This window comes from Camelina sativa, chromosome 16 (assembly GCF_030686135.1).
Source record: "Camelina sativa cultivar CO46 ecotype springtype chromosome 16, ASM3068613v1".
In the NCBI taxonomy this organism is placed as follows: Eukaryota; Viridiplantae; Streptophyta; class Magnoliopsida; order Brassicales; family Brassicaceae; genus Camelina; species Camelina sativa.
The window spans coordinates 22,148,242-22,163,064 of record NC_141895.1 but is presented as its reverse complement, the minus strand read 5'-3'; the positions used below and the strand labels follow the sequence as shown (position 1 = coordinate 22,163,064).

General features: G+C 38.8%; 4 protein-coding genes across 4 annotated transcripts; 1 reads left to right on the top strand and 3 right to left on the bottom strand.

Annotated features, from left to right (window-relative positions):
- Window positions 1-58: 58 nt before the first annotated feature.
- On the bottom strand, window positions 59-2,239 carry LOC104751230 (uncharacterized). Its single transcript, XM_010473139.2, has 4 exons — window positions 966-2,239; window positions 720-828; window positions 507-642; window positions 59-416 (listed from the first exon to the last, which is right to left on the bottom strand). Exons 1-4 carry the CDS (start codon window positions 1,925-1,927, stop codon window positions 301-303), a joined length of 1,323 nt encoding a protein of 440 aa, XP_010471441.2. The 5' UTR covers window positions 1,928-2,239; the 3' UTR covers window positions 59-300.
- Window positions 2,240-3,484: 1,245 nt separating this feature from the next.
- On the top strand, window positions 3,485-6,182 carry LOC104751229 (ETHYLENE INSENSITIVE 3-like 3 protein). Its single transcript, XM_010473138.3, has 3 exons — window positions 3,485-3,770; window positions 4,041-5,792; window positions 5,902-6,182. The coding sequence occupies exons 1-2, from the start codon at window positions 3,739-3,741 to the stop codon at window positions 5,758-5,760; spliced, it is 1,752 nt and encodes a 583-aa protein (XP_010471440.2). The 5' UTR covers window positions 3,485-3,738; the 3' UTR covers window positions 5,761-5,792; window positions 5,902-6,182.
- Window positions 6,183-6,258: 76 nt separating this feature from the next.
- LOC109124698 (suppressor of mec-8 and unc-52 protein homolog 1) lies at window positions 6,259-11,018 on the bottom strand. Its single transcript, XM_010473137.3, has 16 exons — window positions 10,885-11,018; window positions 10,359-10,569; window positions 10,089-10,241; window positions 9,616-9,664; window positions 9,279-9,362; window positions 9,028-9,131; window positions 8,806-8,892; window positions 8,662-8,715; window positions 8,207-8,302; window positions 7,925-8,052; window positions 7,551-7,677; window positions 7,389-7,448; window positions 7,183-7,290; window positions 6,988-7,088; window positions 6,782-6,833; window positions 6,259-6,537 (listed from the first exon to the last, which is right to left on the bottom strand). The coding sequence occupies exons 1-16, from the start codon at window positions 10,908-10,910 to the stop codon at window positions 6,439-6,441; spliced, it is 1,539 nt and encodes a 512-aa protein (XP_010471439.1). The 5' UTR covers window positions 10,911-11,018; the 3' UTR covers window positions 6,259-6,438.
- A 556-nt stretch (window positions 11,019-11,574) lies between these two features.
- Window positions 11,575-14,811, bottom strand: LOC104753824 (pentatricopeptide repeat-containing protein At1g73710). Its single transcript, XM_087489908.1, has one exon. The coding sequence runs from the start codon at window positions 14,725-14,727 to the stop codon at window positions 11,752-11,754; it is 2,976 nt and encodes a 991-aa protein (XP_087346034.1). The 5' UTR covers window positions 14,728-14,811; the 3' UTR covers window positions 11,575-11,751.
- Between the last annotated feature and the right edge of the window lie 12 nt (window positions 14,812-14,823).

The following is a 14,823-nucleotide window of genomic DNA, read 5'->3' as shown; positions in this document are numbered from 1 at the left end:
AAAGTATGGGCTGTTGATGTAGGTCACTGAATTTTTTTGTAAATATAGCTCAACTTCGTTTAAGAACACATATATTTTGTTTTGTCTCTCTATAGCAAGAAGATTAAGAACACATATATTTTGTTTTACAACACTACTGTAATCTGTATCACTCACTTTTCTTCACACTTGGGTTTTTCTAACTCGGGGGTTGTTAGAATTGAGACATGTTATGAGAATATGAGCTGTGGGAAACTGATATCAAAACTCTTGAGATGGTGGAGGGAGTTTTATACAAACAAAACGGAAGGATATTTTGACCTACTTATCTTTGGAATTGATAATAGAAATAATGTGTTTAGCAACATCTGATGCAGCGTCCGGTTTTGCACATTTGAATGCACGCTCGCTCATTTCTGTCATCAGTTCTTCATTCCCTATCATTTGGTACCAACTCAGTGAGACAATTGCCAAGGAGGAACAACAAGTTGATCATTGCAATTTCAGATTTGTGGAGTTTTCGTTACCTAGAATATCTTCCATTGCAGCTCGAAGAGTGATCGAATCTAGCTCCTCTTCTGTTATTAACTTTGATCCCACACTGTCCGCCATTAAAGAAGCATGCCGTATTTGATCCCCTTCATCGCTATGTGGTGATGGTATCTAACAAAAACAAACCAAAAGCAACATTCAGTGTTTTAGAATAAGAACTGACTAAGATTTAGCAAACTCGAACATACCAAAATAGAAGGTTTTCCTAAAGCCATGATCTCTGAACAAGTCATTGCACCGGCTCTCGAGATAACCAAATCTGCAGCCGCATAAGCCACACCTATCGATCGCAAGAACCTTATACCCAACAAAGAAAATTCACACTTTGAGTTCTAAATTACTGTGTGAAACTTTAAACTTTTCACAACAAAAAGGAAAAAAAAAAGAGACTTAACAAACAAAAGCTAAAGAGTTGAAAATGTAGTATAACTCACGGGGATAGAAAGAGACGAGGATGGCTTCTAACGAGACTATCCATTTCATCAAAAGCTTCAACACCAGTTTGCCAAACAAAGAACCAGTTCTCATGTTCAGACAACAACTGCGAGTAACAGTTAAGCAAAGCTATGTTAATGGCATTGGCTCCTAAAGACCCACCAAGCAAAAGCACAACTTTAGCATCCGACACAGCTCCAGCCCACTGTCCGAAAAAGCTCACACGCGCCGCTCCTTTCGACGAGTACCGTCTAAGCGCTTGTCTTATAGGGTTACCGTAAACGACACACTTGGCTGCGACTCTTTTGGGGAGGTTTGTGACTGTACAGTTGAAAGGAGCGAAGATTGTGTCGGCAAAGAAAGACAGAACCCAATAAGTGGTTCCAGGGATTGAATCTTGTTCCTGGATTACGAATTTGGTTCTCGAGATCACGGCGGCGAAGCAAACCGGGAAAGAGGCGTGACCTCCGGTGCCGACGACGATTTGGGGTTTGAACTCGCGGAGGATTTTGTAGGATTCGAAGGTTGATTGGATCAAGCGAAGAGGGAATTTGAGGAAAGAGGTGAAGCAGAGGAATGGTCGGGACGATGATGATCCGACGGTGGAGATGGCTGAGAAATCGAATCCGGCGGAGGGGACCGTCGTGCTCTCCATGCTGTTTGGGAATCCGATGAAGAGGATTTGAGATTGCGGGTCGGCGGATTTAAGCTCGTCTCCGATCGCTAGCGCCGAAGAGACGTGTCCGGCTGTGCCTCCGGCGGATATGACAACTCGTAAACCGGAGATTTCGTTGGAAACCGAGGAGTGGTTAATTTGGCGGTCTACTGAGAGACAACAAACAGAGGAGGAGGAGGAGGAGGAGGAGGAGGAGGAGGAGGAGGAAAAAGTGAGTCGACTCGGAAAGAGTTTAGTCGAAGGGTGAAAAGGTAAATTTGGGGAAAGGTATGAAGGTATCGCCATGAGAGAGATCACGAAACGAAGCTGAAAGAGTCAAACTTTTTATTCACTGAGGCATTAGGGTAGAAGACGAAGACGATGATAACGCTTTGAAGTTTGAACTATGATGAAACCATATGAATTTGTTCTCTAAGGAATTGGTGAGAGAAGCAAATGCGAAATTTATGAGTAGTGTTGTGAGGAAGAAGAATGGTCAGAGAAGCGATCTTACGAAATCAAAGAGAACGAAACTGAAGAGTCGATTGAGATGCTTCTCTGATCAATCTTAAGGTTTTTTTTCTTGTCGGAATAGTCAAAGTTTGTAAGCGAAAAGTCAACTTTTTGTACTTGTTTTGTTCTGTTTTTTTGTTGCCACGAGGGAAATGTTTTTTTTTTTAAGTTGTTAGTTAGTTACTCTAAGCCACGTATTTATTCAAATTAAAGCTTTAATATGTGTATTAGAAGTTTAGAACTAAGAGAAATGAAATAATAACCGCTGGAAAAATTAGAACTAGAATGAATGATGGATATTAAAATAATAGACAACTAACCTAAAATTATAATTCTTTTTATATAAGAAAGTGGTTTAACTCTATTGAATTTAGTTTCAAGTTTATATAGTTTGATGTCTCTCTATCTCCCAGTGCGAAGTTAATAGCCATTGGGTCCATTTAAAATTTTTTTGGTATCAGTCAATTATATTATTTTCATTGTATTGGAGCACGTTAAGCGAGATTAACGTAATGTTATATATACAATGACTAAATACTATGTTTTGTAGTATTTATAATGACTAAATGAGCTGTAACCAAACTACTTCTTCCGTCTTTCAAAGAGATTCATGTTTACAAGCTTTTACACATTTTAAGAAAACAATGATTACTGAATTTAAATATATATTTTTTATTGATTAAAAATATATTATTTAATTTTAAACCAATAATAATTCAACATTTTAAATATTTTTAATGATTATTTTTTGAAATTTACAAAATATCAATCTTTGTGAAACAAGAAAAATATACCAAAACATTAATTTTTATGAGACACAGGTAATAAAAAGGTAGCCGTACAAGAAATTCATGCTGTAACTTTTTTGTAAATGCAAAACTGGTCCCAACGATGCCTGCTGCAACTTACAAATTCATCAACTCAAAGTTTTATTCTCACTACACACTCGTGGTTCACGAAAACAAGAAAAGAAAAATAAAGTAACGAAATAGTACCATTATTCTATTTCTTCAGCCAATCAAATATTTCTCATAAACCACTAACAAGAAGAAAAAAAAATCCCAACAAAATACAAAGATACACTACACTAGAAATGAATCATATCCACGCATATTTCTGTCTTTTTATGTCGAGTGATCTTACTATATTTATTAGCTGAAATCATTCCATTATTTCGGGTAAAAAATATTAACTGGAAATATTGTTTCGTAACAACAACAACAGTTAAAAAAACTACAGATAAAGTAAGAAAATATTTTTTTAGATTAAAAAAAAAATCAAACAGAAAGAGAAGAAATCAACTTTGTTTTTGCAACGAATAAAAAAATACTAATAATAGTTGGTAAAAACAAAGTTGGCAAAAAAAAAAAAAAAAAAAAACATTGGCCTTTTGAGTTATTGCCACAAGACAACACAATACTACTTAGGATTTGGTCCGACTAAATCGTTTGCCTCTCCCAATTCGCAGACATTTTTTACTCTCCTCCTCCCTCCTGATAACGACGACAGGAGAAAGAGAAAAAAAAAAACCCTAAAATTTTATTCAGTTTCGGCGGTTCAGATTTTGTTTTTTTGTTTTTGTTTGATCGACTTGTTTTAATCAAATGGGTGATCTTGCTATGACCGAGGCAGACAGGTGAGGAAGAACATTTGATTCAAATTCAAATTCCATTGATTTGCTGCTTTCGTATTCCCCCCTCTTGACTTTAGGGTTTATAGGAATCATTGGACGGAGTTATTCCTTAGGTTCAAATCTCAATCCAAATTGATAGAATCCATGAAATAAAAATTTGATTTTTATTTGTTTGACAACAAAAGTGGAGTTTTTTTTTTTTGTCTATGTTGCTTAAAGTTCGTTAATTTATTTGATTCAGCTGAATGTTGTATATTGTATTGTGTGATATAGGATGGAGAATGAGCCTGATGACTTAGCTAGTGATAATGTGGCGGAGATTGATGTGAGCGACGAAGAGATTGATGCGGAAGATTTAGAGAGACGGATGTGGAAAGATCGTGTGAGGCTTAAGAGGATCAAGGAGCGACAAAAAGTTGGCTCTCAAGGAGCTCAAACGAAGGAGATGCCTAAGAAAATCTCGGATCAAGCGCAGAGGAAGAAAATGTCTAGAGCTCAAGATGGTATACTTAAGTACATGTTGAAGCTAATGGAAGTCTGCAAAGTTCGTGGCTTTGTGTATGGTATAATACCCGAAAAGGGTAAACCTGTGAGTGGTTCCTCTGATAATATCAGAGCTTGGTGGAAAGAGAAAGTGAAGTTTGATAAGAACGGACCAGCTGCTATTGCTAAATACGAAGAGGAGTGCTTAGCTTTTGGGAAATCAGATGGGAATAGGAACTCGCAGTTTGTTCTGCAGGATTTGCAAGATGCAACTTTAGGGTCTTTGTTATCTTCTTTGATGCAGCATTGTGATCCTCCTCAAAGGAAGTTTCCGTTGGAGAAAGGGACTCCTCCGCCTTGGTGGCCAACCGGGGATGAAGAATGGTGGGTGAAACTCGGTTTGCCTAAAAGCCAGAGTCCTCCTTACAGGAAACCACACGATCTCAAGAAGATGTGGAAGGTTGGAGTTTTAACAGCAGTGATCAATCATATGTCTCCTGATATTGCAAAGATTAAGAGGCATGTTCGCCAGTCGAAATGTTTACAGGACAAGATGACAGCTAAAGAGAGTGCGATTTGGTTGGCGGTTTTGAACCAAGAGGAGTCCCTGATTCAGCAGCCTAGCAGTGACAATGGAAACTCTAATGTAACTGAGACACATCGACGGGGTAATAACGCTGACAGGAGGAAAAATGTGATCAACAGTGATAGTGATTATGATGTTGATGGGGCAGAGGATGCTTCAGGTTCTGTTTCATCTAAAGACAGTAGAAGAAATCTGATTCAAAAAGAGCAAGCAACAGCCATCTCACATTCAATAAGAGATCAAGATAAAGCAGAGAAACATCGCAGAAGGAAAAGGCCCAGAATCAGATCAGGAACTGTCAATCCACAAGAGGAGGAACAACCTGAAGCTGAACAAAGAAACATCTTACCTGATATGAATCATGTTGATGCTCCTCTGCTGGAATATAACATCAACGGTACTCATCACGAGGACAGTGTTGTAGACCCAAACATTACCTTAGGACCAGAGGACAATGGTCTAGAATTAGTGCTTCCTGAGTTCAATAACAGCTATACTTATCTTCCACCTGTAAGTGGACAAGCTATTATGCCTGTAGACGAAAGGCCAATGCTTTATGAACCAAACCCTAACCAAGAGCTGCAATTTGGGTCAGGTTACAACTTCTATAATCCCTCTGCAGTGTTTGTAAATAATCATGAAGACGACATTCTCCATACCCAGATAGAAATGAATACACAAGCACCAACTCACACCAGCGGGTTCGAGACCCAAGGAGGTCTATTTCAACCCCATAGCTTACACGGAAATGAAGACGGTGTAAGTGGGAGTGAGTTGCCTCCTCAGTATCAAACCGACCAAGATAAGCTCTTGGACAGTAGCATTCTGTCTCCATTTAATGACTTGGCGTTTGATAGTACCACCTTGTACTCTGGGTTTGATTCCTATGCTTTTGATGATGATTTCTCATGGTTTGGAGCTTAGTGTCTTGCCATTTTTGTTTGGGAGTTTTCATGGTAAGTTTGTATCAACACAACACAATCTCATATAATTTTATCTTAGTTTATAAAAGTTACCGTACTTGTGTTATGTTTTGTTGACTGTTAATAACTTAATATCTTGTAGGTTCAAAGGTACGTGGCAATAGTCTGGCTAGTACAGTTACATTCTATTCTACTGATCTAAACTCTTCTTCTTTTTTTCTTTCTTTTTTTAAAAAATAATTTTTCTTAGATTTGTTAAGAGAAACAATTTCTTTCTTTTCGAATAATTTGCCAGATGCACTGCTTTCTCCCGTTGTAATGGACCTAAATGGTCTCGAGGGAGAGCAGTTATTGTATCATTTGTAAATTAACCTGTGAGTAAATTCATCAAGCTAAGAGAATATGACTCCCATTGTTCCCCAAGGCTAGGTATGAATCACGAGAGTTGACTCAGGTGAGAAAAGGAAGAAGACATGTCAAAGGCAAAGGGACCACAATATTAGAAAAATGCTGCATATATTGGTTCATTGTTTGAGTGGTGATCCCCAAAATCCAAGTTCTTTGTATCGGCAATGATGTTTTACATAACTTACACTAGTTCTAATCCGACAGAAGAGTGCCAATCAAACAAAGAAGAAGATTAAATCGTACAAAAAGCTAGGCTTGATGATGAGACAACTCAAGGCTTCCATAACTTCATTGTGCCATCTTCACTATAGGTAGCAAGGAGATTTCTATGCGGGTGGTGTGTTACACCAATCACATCCTTCTCATGCACCTGTCATAAGCATAAACTATTCAGAAACCAGGTCTAATGATAGACTAGGCAACTTACGCAAGTATTAACAGAGAAAGAGATGATAATCTGAGCTCTAAAATGGAGAATAGACTGAATCAAACATGTAAAACAGTAGGGATTTCATATACTCTAGGGAGTTGATATTGTGTTTATCTCGAATACAACTTTTAAATTTCAATGTCCAATTTTTTTCGGAGCATGTCTATTCTGGATATAAACTTACCATCATGAAATGCTCAAGTTTCCCGGATTGATAGTTGAAGCAGTACAATTTCCTGCAAGTTAGCGCAAACCACTGTTACAAACATCAAAGGCAGTAGATGAAACCAGAAAAGAAAGGGACCATAAGATTATCCTCTGAAATCAAAACTCTTGGAAGTTATCCAAAAATATAACGATAGATAGAGATAGAGGATGTTAGAGTGTTACTTGTCTTCACCGATGCAGTATATCCAATCTCCTTTCGTAGATACACATGCTGCTACAAAATCTCCTCCTTCCCTCTTACCGGATGAGAAACTCTTCACAACCTGCAAAAAAGAACAATATAGAACCATGTGAACAAAGTAAGTATTGGCATGACAGATGACACTGATATGCAGGAGACCTTTGCTGGTAATTCACCTGTCCTTGGAGCGTCATGATGTATACTGATGATGTCTTGTTGCACACAACGATGTGTTCTATGTTTTTAGGGAACAGATGAACAGAATTGACAGATGCGTCATTTCCCTAAAATTCAAAATACTGATTTGGTAACCAAAGAGTTGACTTGGAAACAATATATCAGAAAGAGCTACATGTAAATGAATCTGCAAGAGAAAATATACCCGTAAAGGAGGTGGCGGCTTAAATGTTTGTAGACAATCTGTCGTCTTTGAATCCCAGACCTGTGCAAGAAATCAAGACTGCTATTACACGGCTGAACGTAGAGTCCAAATGAGAAACAATGAAAGAAAGCCAAAGCCCAAGAATATACAAATACAATGTACCTTCACTGTACAATCACTGGAGGCAGTGATTACACGGCTTCCATCACTTGTAAAGATGGCGTTATTTACATAAGATGTATGACCGCGAAATTCTTTCAACAATTTCCCAGATTTTAAGCCGTGGATTCTGCATAAAATAAACCAAAACAATATAATGTGAATTTGAAAATCCGCTCGACCAGAAGCTCTACCAACCAGCAATCAACTTGCATAATTTACTAGATAAAAGGACGAAAAACTAATAGAAACAAGTAAGAAGAAAATTGATGCAATAAGTTAAGAGAAACTTCTACCATCAAAGAAATATAGAGCCTCAAGTTTTGCTTGGAAGAGATTCATATTGCAAGCACATAAGAAAAGATATAACATAAAACCTTGCTGTGTGGTCGAAAGAGGTACTCAGTAATTGGCTTCCATCCCGAGAGAAGGACAGACTTGTAACTCCTTGGGAATGTGCACGGTCAAAACGACGAATGCATAGACCAGTCCTTATACGCCAGACCTGCAAAAATGGCATGCATCTAAGTCTAGTTTATTCTTATTGTATACAATCAGAATTCATATGGGACCAATGAGTGGAAGAAAAATATCTACTAAGCTGCTGCAATAGTCTAAAAAAAATCAACTTAAAGGAAACATATGCAACTGGAACTTACTTTCATCTTTCCATCTTGTGACCCAGACGCAAGTAGCTCTGAATCCCTGCTAAAGTCTATACAAAGGACAGGGTCATCATGCATCATGAAAGTTTCCTGTTAGAATTAAACATTGTAAGTAAAGAGGGATGGAATGAGACACTTTATCCAAAGCTGATATTTTGTGTATCAGGTAGCCTCTGACAAGATACTTGGTGCATTAGGAGTTTTATTGGGAAATATTTTTGGAATTCAAAGATAAAAGTAATCCACCATATACTTGGTGCTTCAGGAATTTAACTGGCGACATTTTTGGAATAGAAAGCAAAAAGTAATCCACCATATCGTTCTCATGGACTTGCCACCCGTTCAAAACTCAAATGCAGTAAGGATTTTATCTTTCCGTAAAAATACAAACAGGTCATCTGACCCGTACTGAGTTAGAATCAAATATAAAAGGAGACACGAGAGCTTACAGCAGCTTGATATTGCAAATCCTTCTTCAGCTTCCCACTAATGTAATCCCATACCTGTAATGGTTTTCAAGTCTGAGTAATCCTAGTCACAGTATTAGCTTAGACTTTTAACTAGTATTATCATACAAGCAGCCATCAACTTACCTCAATGAAACCATCAACAGATGAAGATGCAAGAAACTGTCCATCTGGTGAAAATCTAGCGCATTCGGCATGGCTCTTTTTACCAAACTGCACCAGCACAAGGAACAAGATACGAAAATTAGACAAGACCTCAAATAATGAGAACCCAAAAATAATTATGAACAGCAAATCATAGGCCTATAAGCTAAACAAGCTATTAAAGTTTTTGCGATAGATATGAACCTTTATTGTATGACTAAGAACATTAGGATATGTATCATCCACATCTTGTTTCATAGCTGCTGTCCCACGAAAGAGGTCAAACTGAGTTCCTGGAGGGAGTAGGCCTGAGACCAGTGTATGTAAATTTTAAGAAATGAGTAAGGGTACATATATGTTGATTCCATTTATATATTAGTAACATAGACAAAATGAAGTGTGACTTATAATTCTACAGAACTGTTTGATAGATCCACAGTTCCATAGATGCTCACCTTGATGTTGTTGCCACTTTAAAGCCTGACCAATCAAAGCCATTAACCGTGAAGGTGGTACCACAGTAACCTCGGCAGCCACAGCTGACAGAGTAGGGGAAAATCAATAAGTAAACCCTGAGTACACATACGGAGCAAGAGACAACAAAAACTCCATAACCATTAAACAGGGAATAAGTTCTCGTCATATCTTTTTTCATGTCATAAGATATTCTTAGCCTGCTATAGAGAGAAAATTCCAGAACATCACTTAGTTGCTTCAGGTAATTAACCCCAAAACAACTTACTAATAAGAAAATAGATTGTTCTTTTAACAAATAAAGAAGAAATGGCCAACCTTGAGCAATCTGTGCACGTTTTCTCTCTTTAGTCGAGTCTCCATAAGCCTTAGAAACAATGGTAAAATCAGCAAAACATGATTTTCAAACACACAAGGAAATGATTACATGAAAACAACTGCACCTCAAAAGACTAATCAGATAGAAGGTAGTAAAATGTAAAGATACTTTTGTCCTCACAAACACGGAACATGTGTTATAATTGTTTCAGACCCTTATCTAAAAACGACTTCATATTTAACCGCTCAGCACCTAAGACCCTTAATTGGTTCTTCTCAAGACTTTATAAGATATCAAACGTCACACGAATCAGAGTATAGAATATGCAAGAGGCATTGAATTTCTAGCAGATATAGTAACATTGCTTAAATTGCTGAACAGTTGCGGATAACCATGCTTAGGTGATACAGCAACCACAAAAAAAAACACTCAATATAATACTGAATAATCGAGCATAATCTAACTTCCATACCTCATGCGGATCAAAATAGCTTCTGACTAGAAGATGTTCCATCCGCAGATATCTTTCTGGTTGCTCTTGTTTCATGACACCCATCACCTGAGTTTGCCTCAAAATAGCTCGGGCAGTGTCCAATTCTCGAAGCTCTATCATCTCCAACACAATCTGAATAAATCACCCCCAAATAGATTAAAAAAACAAAATTTAGCAGGTTGAACGAAAGATGCTTCAACAAAACATGTTTATTCACTTATACATTCCAGAAAGTAAAGAATAGTATACCTGTTCATAAAGGTCTTCAAGCTTATTCCTGGGAAGCTTAAGCTGAGAAACTTGAGGTAGTACAGAGTCCCATCTTCCACTATTAATATCAGAGATAAAAGTCTCGACGCTGTCTACTGTATTTAACGAAACCTGACATTCGCTTTGTAATGTCTGGAACGTCTGATTCAAGGAGTTCTCTTTGCAGAACTGAAGCATAATCTTGATTACACTGAGATATAAAACATAACAGAGAGCTATTAGGGATGAAGTATACCTAACGCTGAGGTATAACATTAAAAACTTGGTGACTAAAAAAATATTTAGAAGGCATTAGCTTTAGAAGAAGCAATGCTTAAACAAGATATGGGGAGATTAAAAAAACAGAAATTTAGTTCGGTGGATATAGATAGACGCAGATTCAAGAGGTTTTTATTTAACCTAGGGATCCGTCTGAGCATTCGTAAACAATGGTTCTTGGAGTATACTTCAATCAGTGCGACTAAAACGAAAGCTAGGGTTTTGAAAGAAAAAGTTGAAATCTTACTCTCGAGCTTCGATTTCGAGCGCCATAGTCAGTCGTAGTGGGTTTTCGCCGGAGACGCCAAGCAAGGGGGTAAGAGTGGAGAAGCTGAATGAGAGAATACAGACGCGAGCGAAGGAGTTTTAATTGGGTTTTATAATTTCAGGGCAATGCTGTGAATATAAAATATATGGGCTAACAACTTAATTTTCAGAAACTCTGAGTGCTATTTTGTAAATTTTTTAAATTGCTTACATAAGTTTTACAGGACACACCCTTTTTATATTTTTTTCCTTGTGTACTTTTAAAAGACAGACACATTACATTGACTCTGGTGGTCTTCAATTTCTAATGGTTCCCTCAGGATCTTTGTAGAAACAGTTCTTCAACACTAGTGACTAGTGTCGAAAGGTCTCTCCATCATTATCTGATATACTTTGACTGAATCTGAGACACTCTTTGTTAGCTGCTCTGTTTCACATCTTCCATGTTGATTATCATCACCTGAAACTAAGAAGAGTCCAAAGTGGAATCGATTCCAGAAAATCTTACTTAGGAACAAACAAGTCAGGAGAAAAATATTCAATCCAGAGACTAAAACCAACAGAAGACCAACCAGTTGATGCAAATTAATCTATGGTTGTAAGGAGCTTATGCTAATACCTCTATCAAAAACATAGCCACTAGTAAGTGCTCGCTTTTATAGATTTGACCTTGTGGAACCTTTCTTTTTTCTTTCTATAACAATGTTAAGAATTCACATTTCTTTACCAGAGATCACTCTGAGTCTGAAAGTATGCATATTTCCTTAAGCTTCTGTGAAACTGTACAGTACATTTCCACTAAATCCTATATTCTACAATCTTTCCTACACACATCGGCGGCTACCCTTCAAAATGCCTCGTCTTCTTCAGATTCTTCTTCTTCTTCTTCTTCTCCAGATCTCGAACTACACTCCTCTTCAGCTTCATAAGCAATGCTCATCTCTTTCTTTACCACATCAGCCAAGTCCTGTCTGTTTGCACTCACATAAGCATCCCTCACTGCTTTAAACAATGACTGGTTTGGTTCAAGCTCTCCAAATGTAATCCGGCTATGCACCCTCTTCACACCCTCCACCATTCCAGCTTTCCCGTATACCCCAACAAGGTAGGCCTGTGTGACAACATCTGGCTCTAATCCCTTTTCTTGCATTCTCATGTATGCCTTTAGGGCCATGTCAATGTCTCCTGATGCACTGTAAGTGTATATCACTGTGTTATACGCAAAATGCTCGCGAGGGATTTCACCACGCATGAGCTCTTGGCATGATTCCAGCGCATATGCATACAAACCCATGGCTGAGAACAGAGTTGCAGTGATTGCTGGTGTAGCAAGCGGTTTGGCTTCATTGTATGCGGATTGTAGCTGCGCCACGGCTTCAGTTGGCACCCCGCCTTTCTTCAACAGAGTGAAGAGCGTTTTAAACGTTCCCCAATCCAGCAAAAGCTTTTTTTCAACTAACATCTCATGAAACAGTTCGCAACATTCACGTAACTGGCCATCAGCAGCGTAGCAAGCCATAACCTGGTTGAAAGACGTGCAGTCTCTTAGTAGACCAGACTCTCTCATCTCTTCAGCCACTTCAATAGCCTCGTCGAGCATGCCCATTCCCTTGTATAAATACATCATTGTTGCAAACGAAATAACATCACATGTGCCTTTTTCTCTAAGATCATTGAAAATGGATTCTGCTTCAGAAACTATGCCGAGCTCTGCACAGAGACTTAGCATGCTGTTTGATGCAACAACATCTGGGCCACCTTCTGAATCCTTCATTTTGTCATACACTCTCCTAGCTTCTTCAAGACACCCAACTTTGCTATAAGCCTTGATAAGGGAAGTCAGAACGATATGATTGGACTGAATACCATGTTCTTCCATCATTCGAAAGTATTGAATCGCTTCTTCGACCATTCCACTCTCAGCAAACCCATTAATTAAGGAACCATAAACAACTTCATTCGGTTTCACCCCTGCTTTTTCCATTGCCTCATACAGGTCAACTGCATCAGACAGCAGGCCAAGCCGCACATAGCTAGCTATCAAAGCAGCATAGGTCTTGCATCCAGGTCTACAGCCCGAATCCAGCATTTCAGCCAAGATCCTCTGGGCTTCATCCACTAAGTCAACCCCAGAAAGCATCTGGATAAGAGAATTGTAAGTACACTCATCAGGCCAAGTCCCTTGGTTCTTCATCCCTTTGAAGAGAGAAAGTGCTTTCTCATGAAGTTTGGCCTTTCCATAAGCTTTGATCATGACGTTGTACTCCAAAACATCATTCCTCTGACCTGTCATGTTTCTTTTCCCATAGAACACAGCCTCCGCTTCAACCCACAGTCCCTTTTCAGCATAGACATCAATTACCGCTGCAAGTGTGGTTGACGAAAGCACACAATCCAACTGGAATCTCTCAAACAGAGCTTTTGCTTGTCCAACTAAACCTTCATTCACATACATCTGCATAATAACAGGAACAGAGTGCTCATCAATGCGAATGCTATTTCTGTCCATCTCAGCCATCACAACTTCAACTTCTCCAACCATATTCCGTTGGCACAAGATATGAAGAACAGCTCGGTGAGTTACAGTATCAGGGAAAAGTCCCACTTCCCTAATTTTCCTATAGTATTTAAGAGCTGCCTCAATGTCTCCAGCCTCGGCATGAAGAGACAGAAGGCTGTTATATGTCTTAGTATCAGGGAATATCCCTTTCTCTTCCATCTTCTTTAACAAGGATTCAGCCTCTGACAAGTGCCCATGAGTTCCACAAGTATGTATCATCGTGTTAAACGTGACAGTATCTATAGGAACCCCAGATTTCAGCATCTCCGAGAAGAGATTGGCTGCATCGTTTAAACGACCTGCCTTCCCATACAAATCAATCAGGGTATTGAATGTAGAAGTTAACCTTGGCTTCCTCGGAGAAGAGTCTGAACCGGATGCAGAATGAAGGCTTTTCTCAATAGGGTTCCTAACACCAACCTTAAAGAGTTCCATTGACAAGAATTGCTTCAAGTTCACAGGAGACTGAGCTGAACCGTTCTTTGGAAAATCATCAATGGAATCTAAATCAAGATCATCAAGATTAACTTTTCCAGCGCACCAGCCTTTAAAGAACCTATCAGCACGATCGAACTCACCTGAATTCTTGAAAACCCTGACAACAGTAGCCATAGTGACTTCATCAGGGAAATGCATTCTCTGTCCCATATGTTTAATCCAAAGAAGAGCTTCCTTAACAAGACCAGCTTTACCATAAACATCAACAAGCATCGCATAAGTGTTATTAGTAGGCAAAACACCATTGTGAGCCATCTCAATCCAACAAAGCCTCAATTCATCCCATTTCCCAGCTCTCCCCAAAGCTCGTAACACAATGTTGTAATGAATCACATTTGGAACATAACCTTGGTGAGATTGGAAAAAACGAAACACGCGAAGCACTCTGTCCCAACGAGTCTGCTCTTTAAGAAGCACGGTTTGCTCTTTAGGGCTCAAGTTGAGACAGAGAGAAGCAAGAGTCGTTTCAATATCAGTAGAAGAGTCAAGAGAACGCAAAATGGAAGGGATTACGCCGCCGTATCTGCGTTTGCGAGAGCTCGGGTTAGGTTTAGAGCATCGTGGTGGCGAAACAGAGGAAGGTGAAAAAGAAGAAGCGGCGCAATGAAGCTGAAGCCTAAAAGAAACCCTAGAAGAGAAGTTACAGGGGAATGAAAGTGGAAGAGGAGGAGCTGGAAAAACCCTAGCTTTAGAACTCAGAGCTAGACGATGATGTGTTACATCTCTAGAAGAAGAAGAAGAGTAGTGACTACTTGGGTGAAGCATGTTTTTTTAAAGAAACTGCTCTCAGAGATAATCTCTCAAAGTAGTCTTTAGGGGTTGAAGAAGCAAAATCATGCCATTGAATTGAATTACAACACA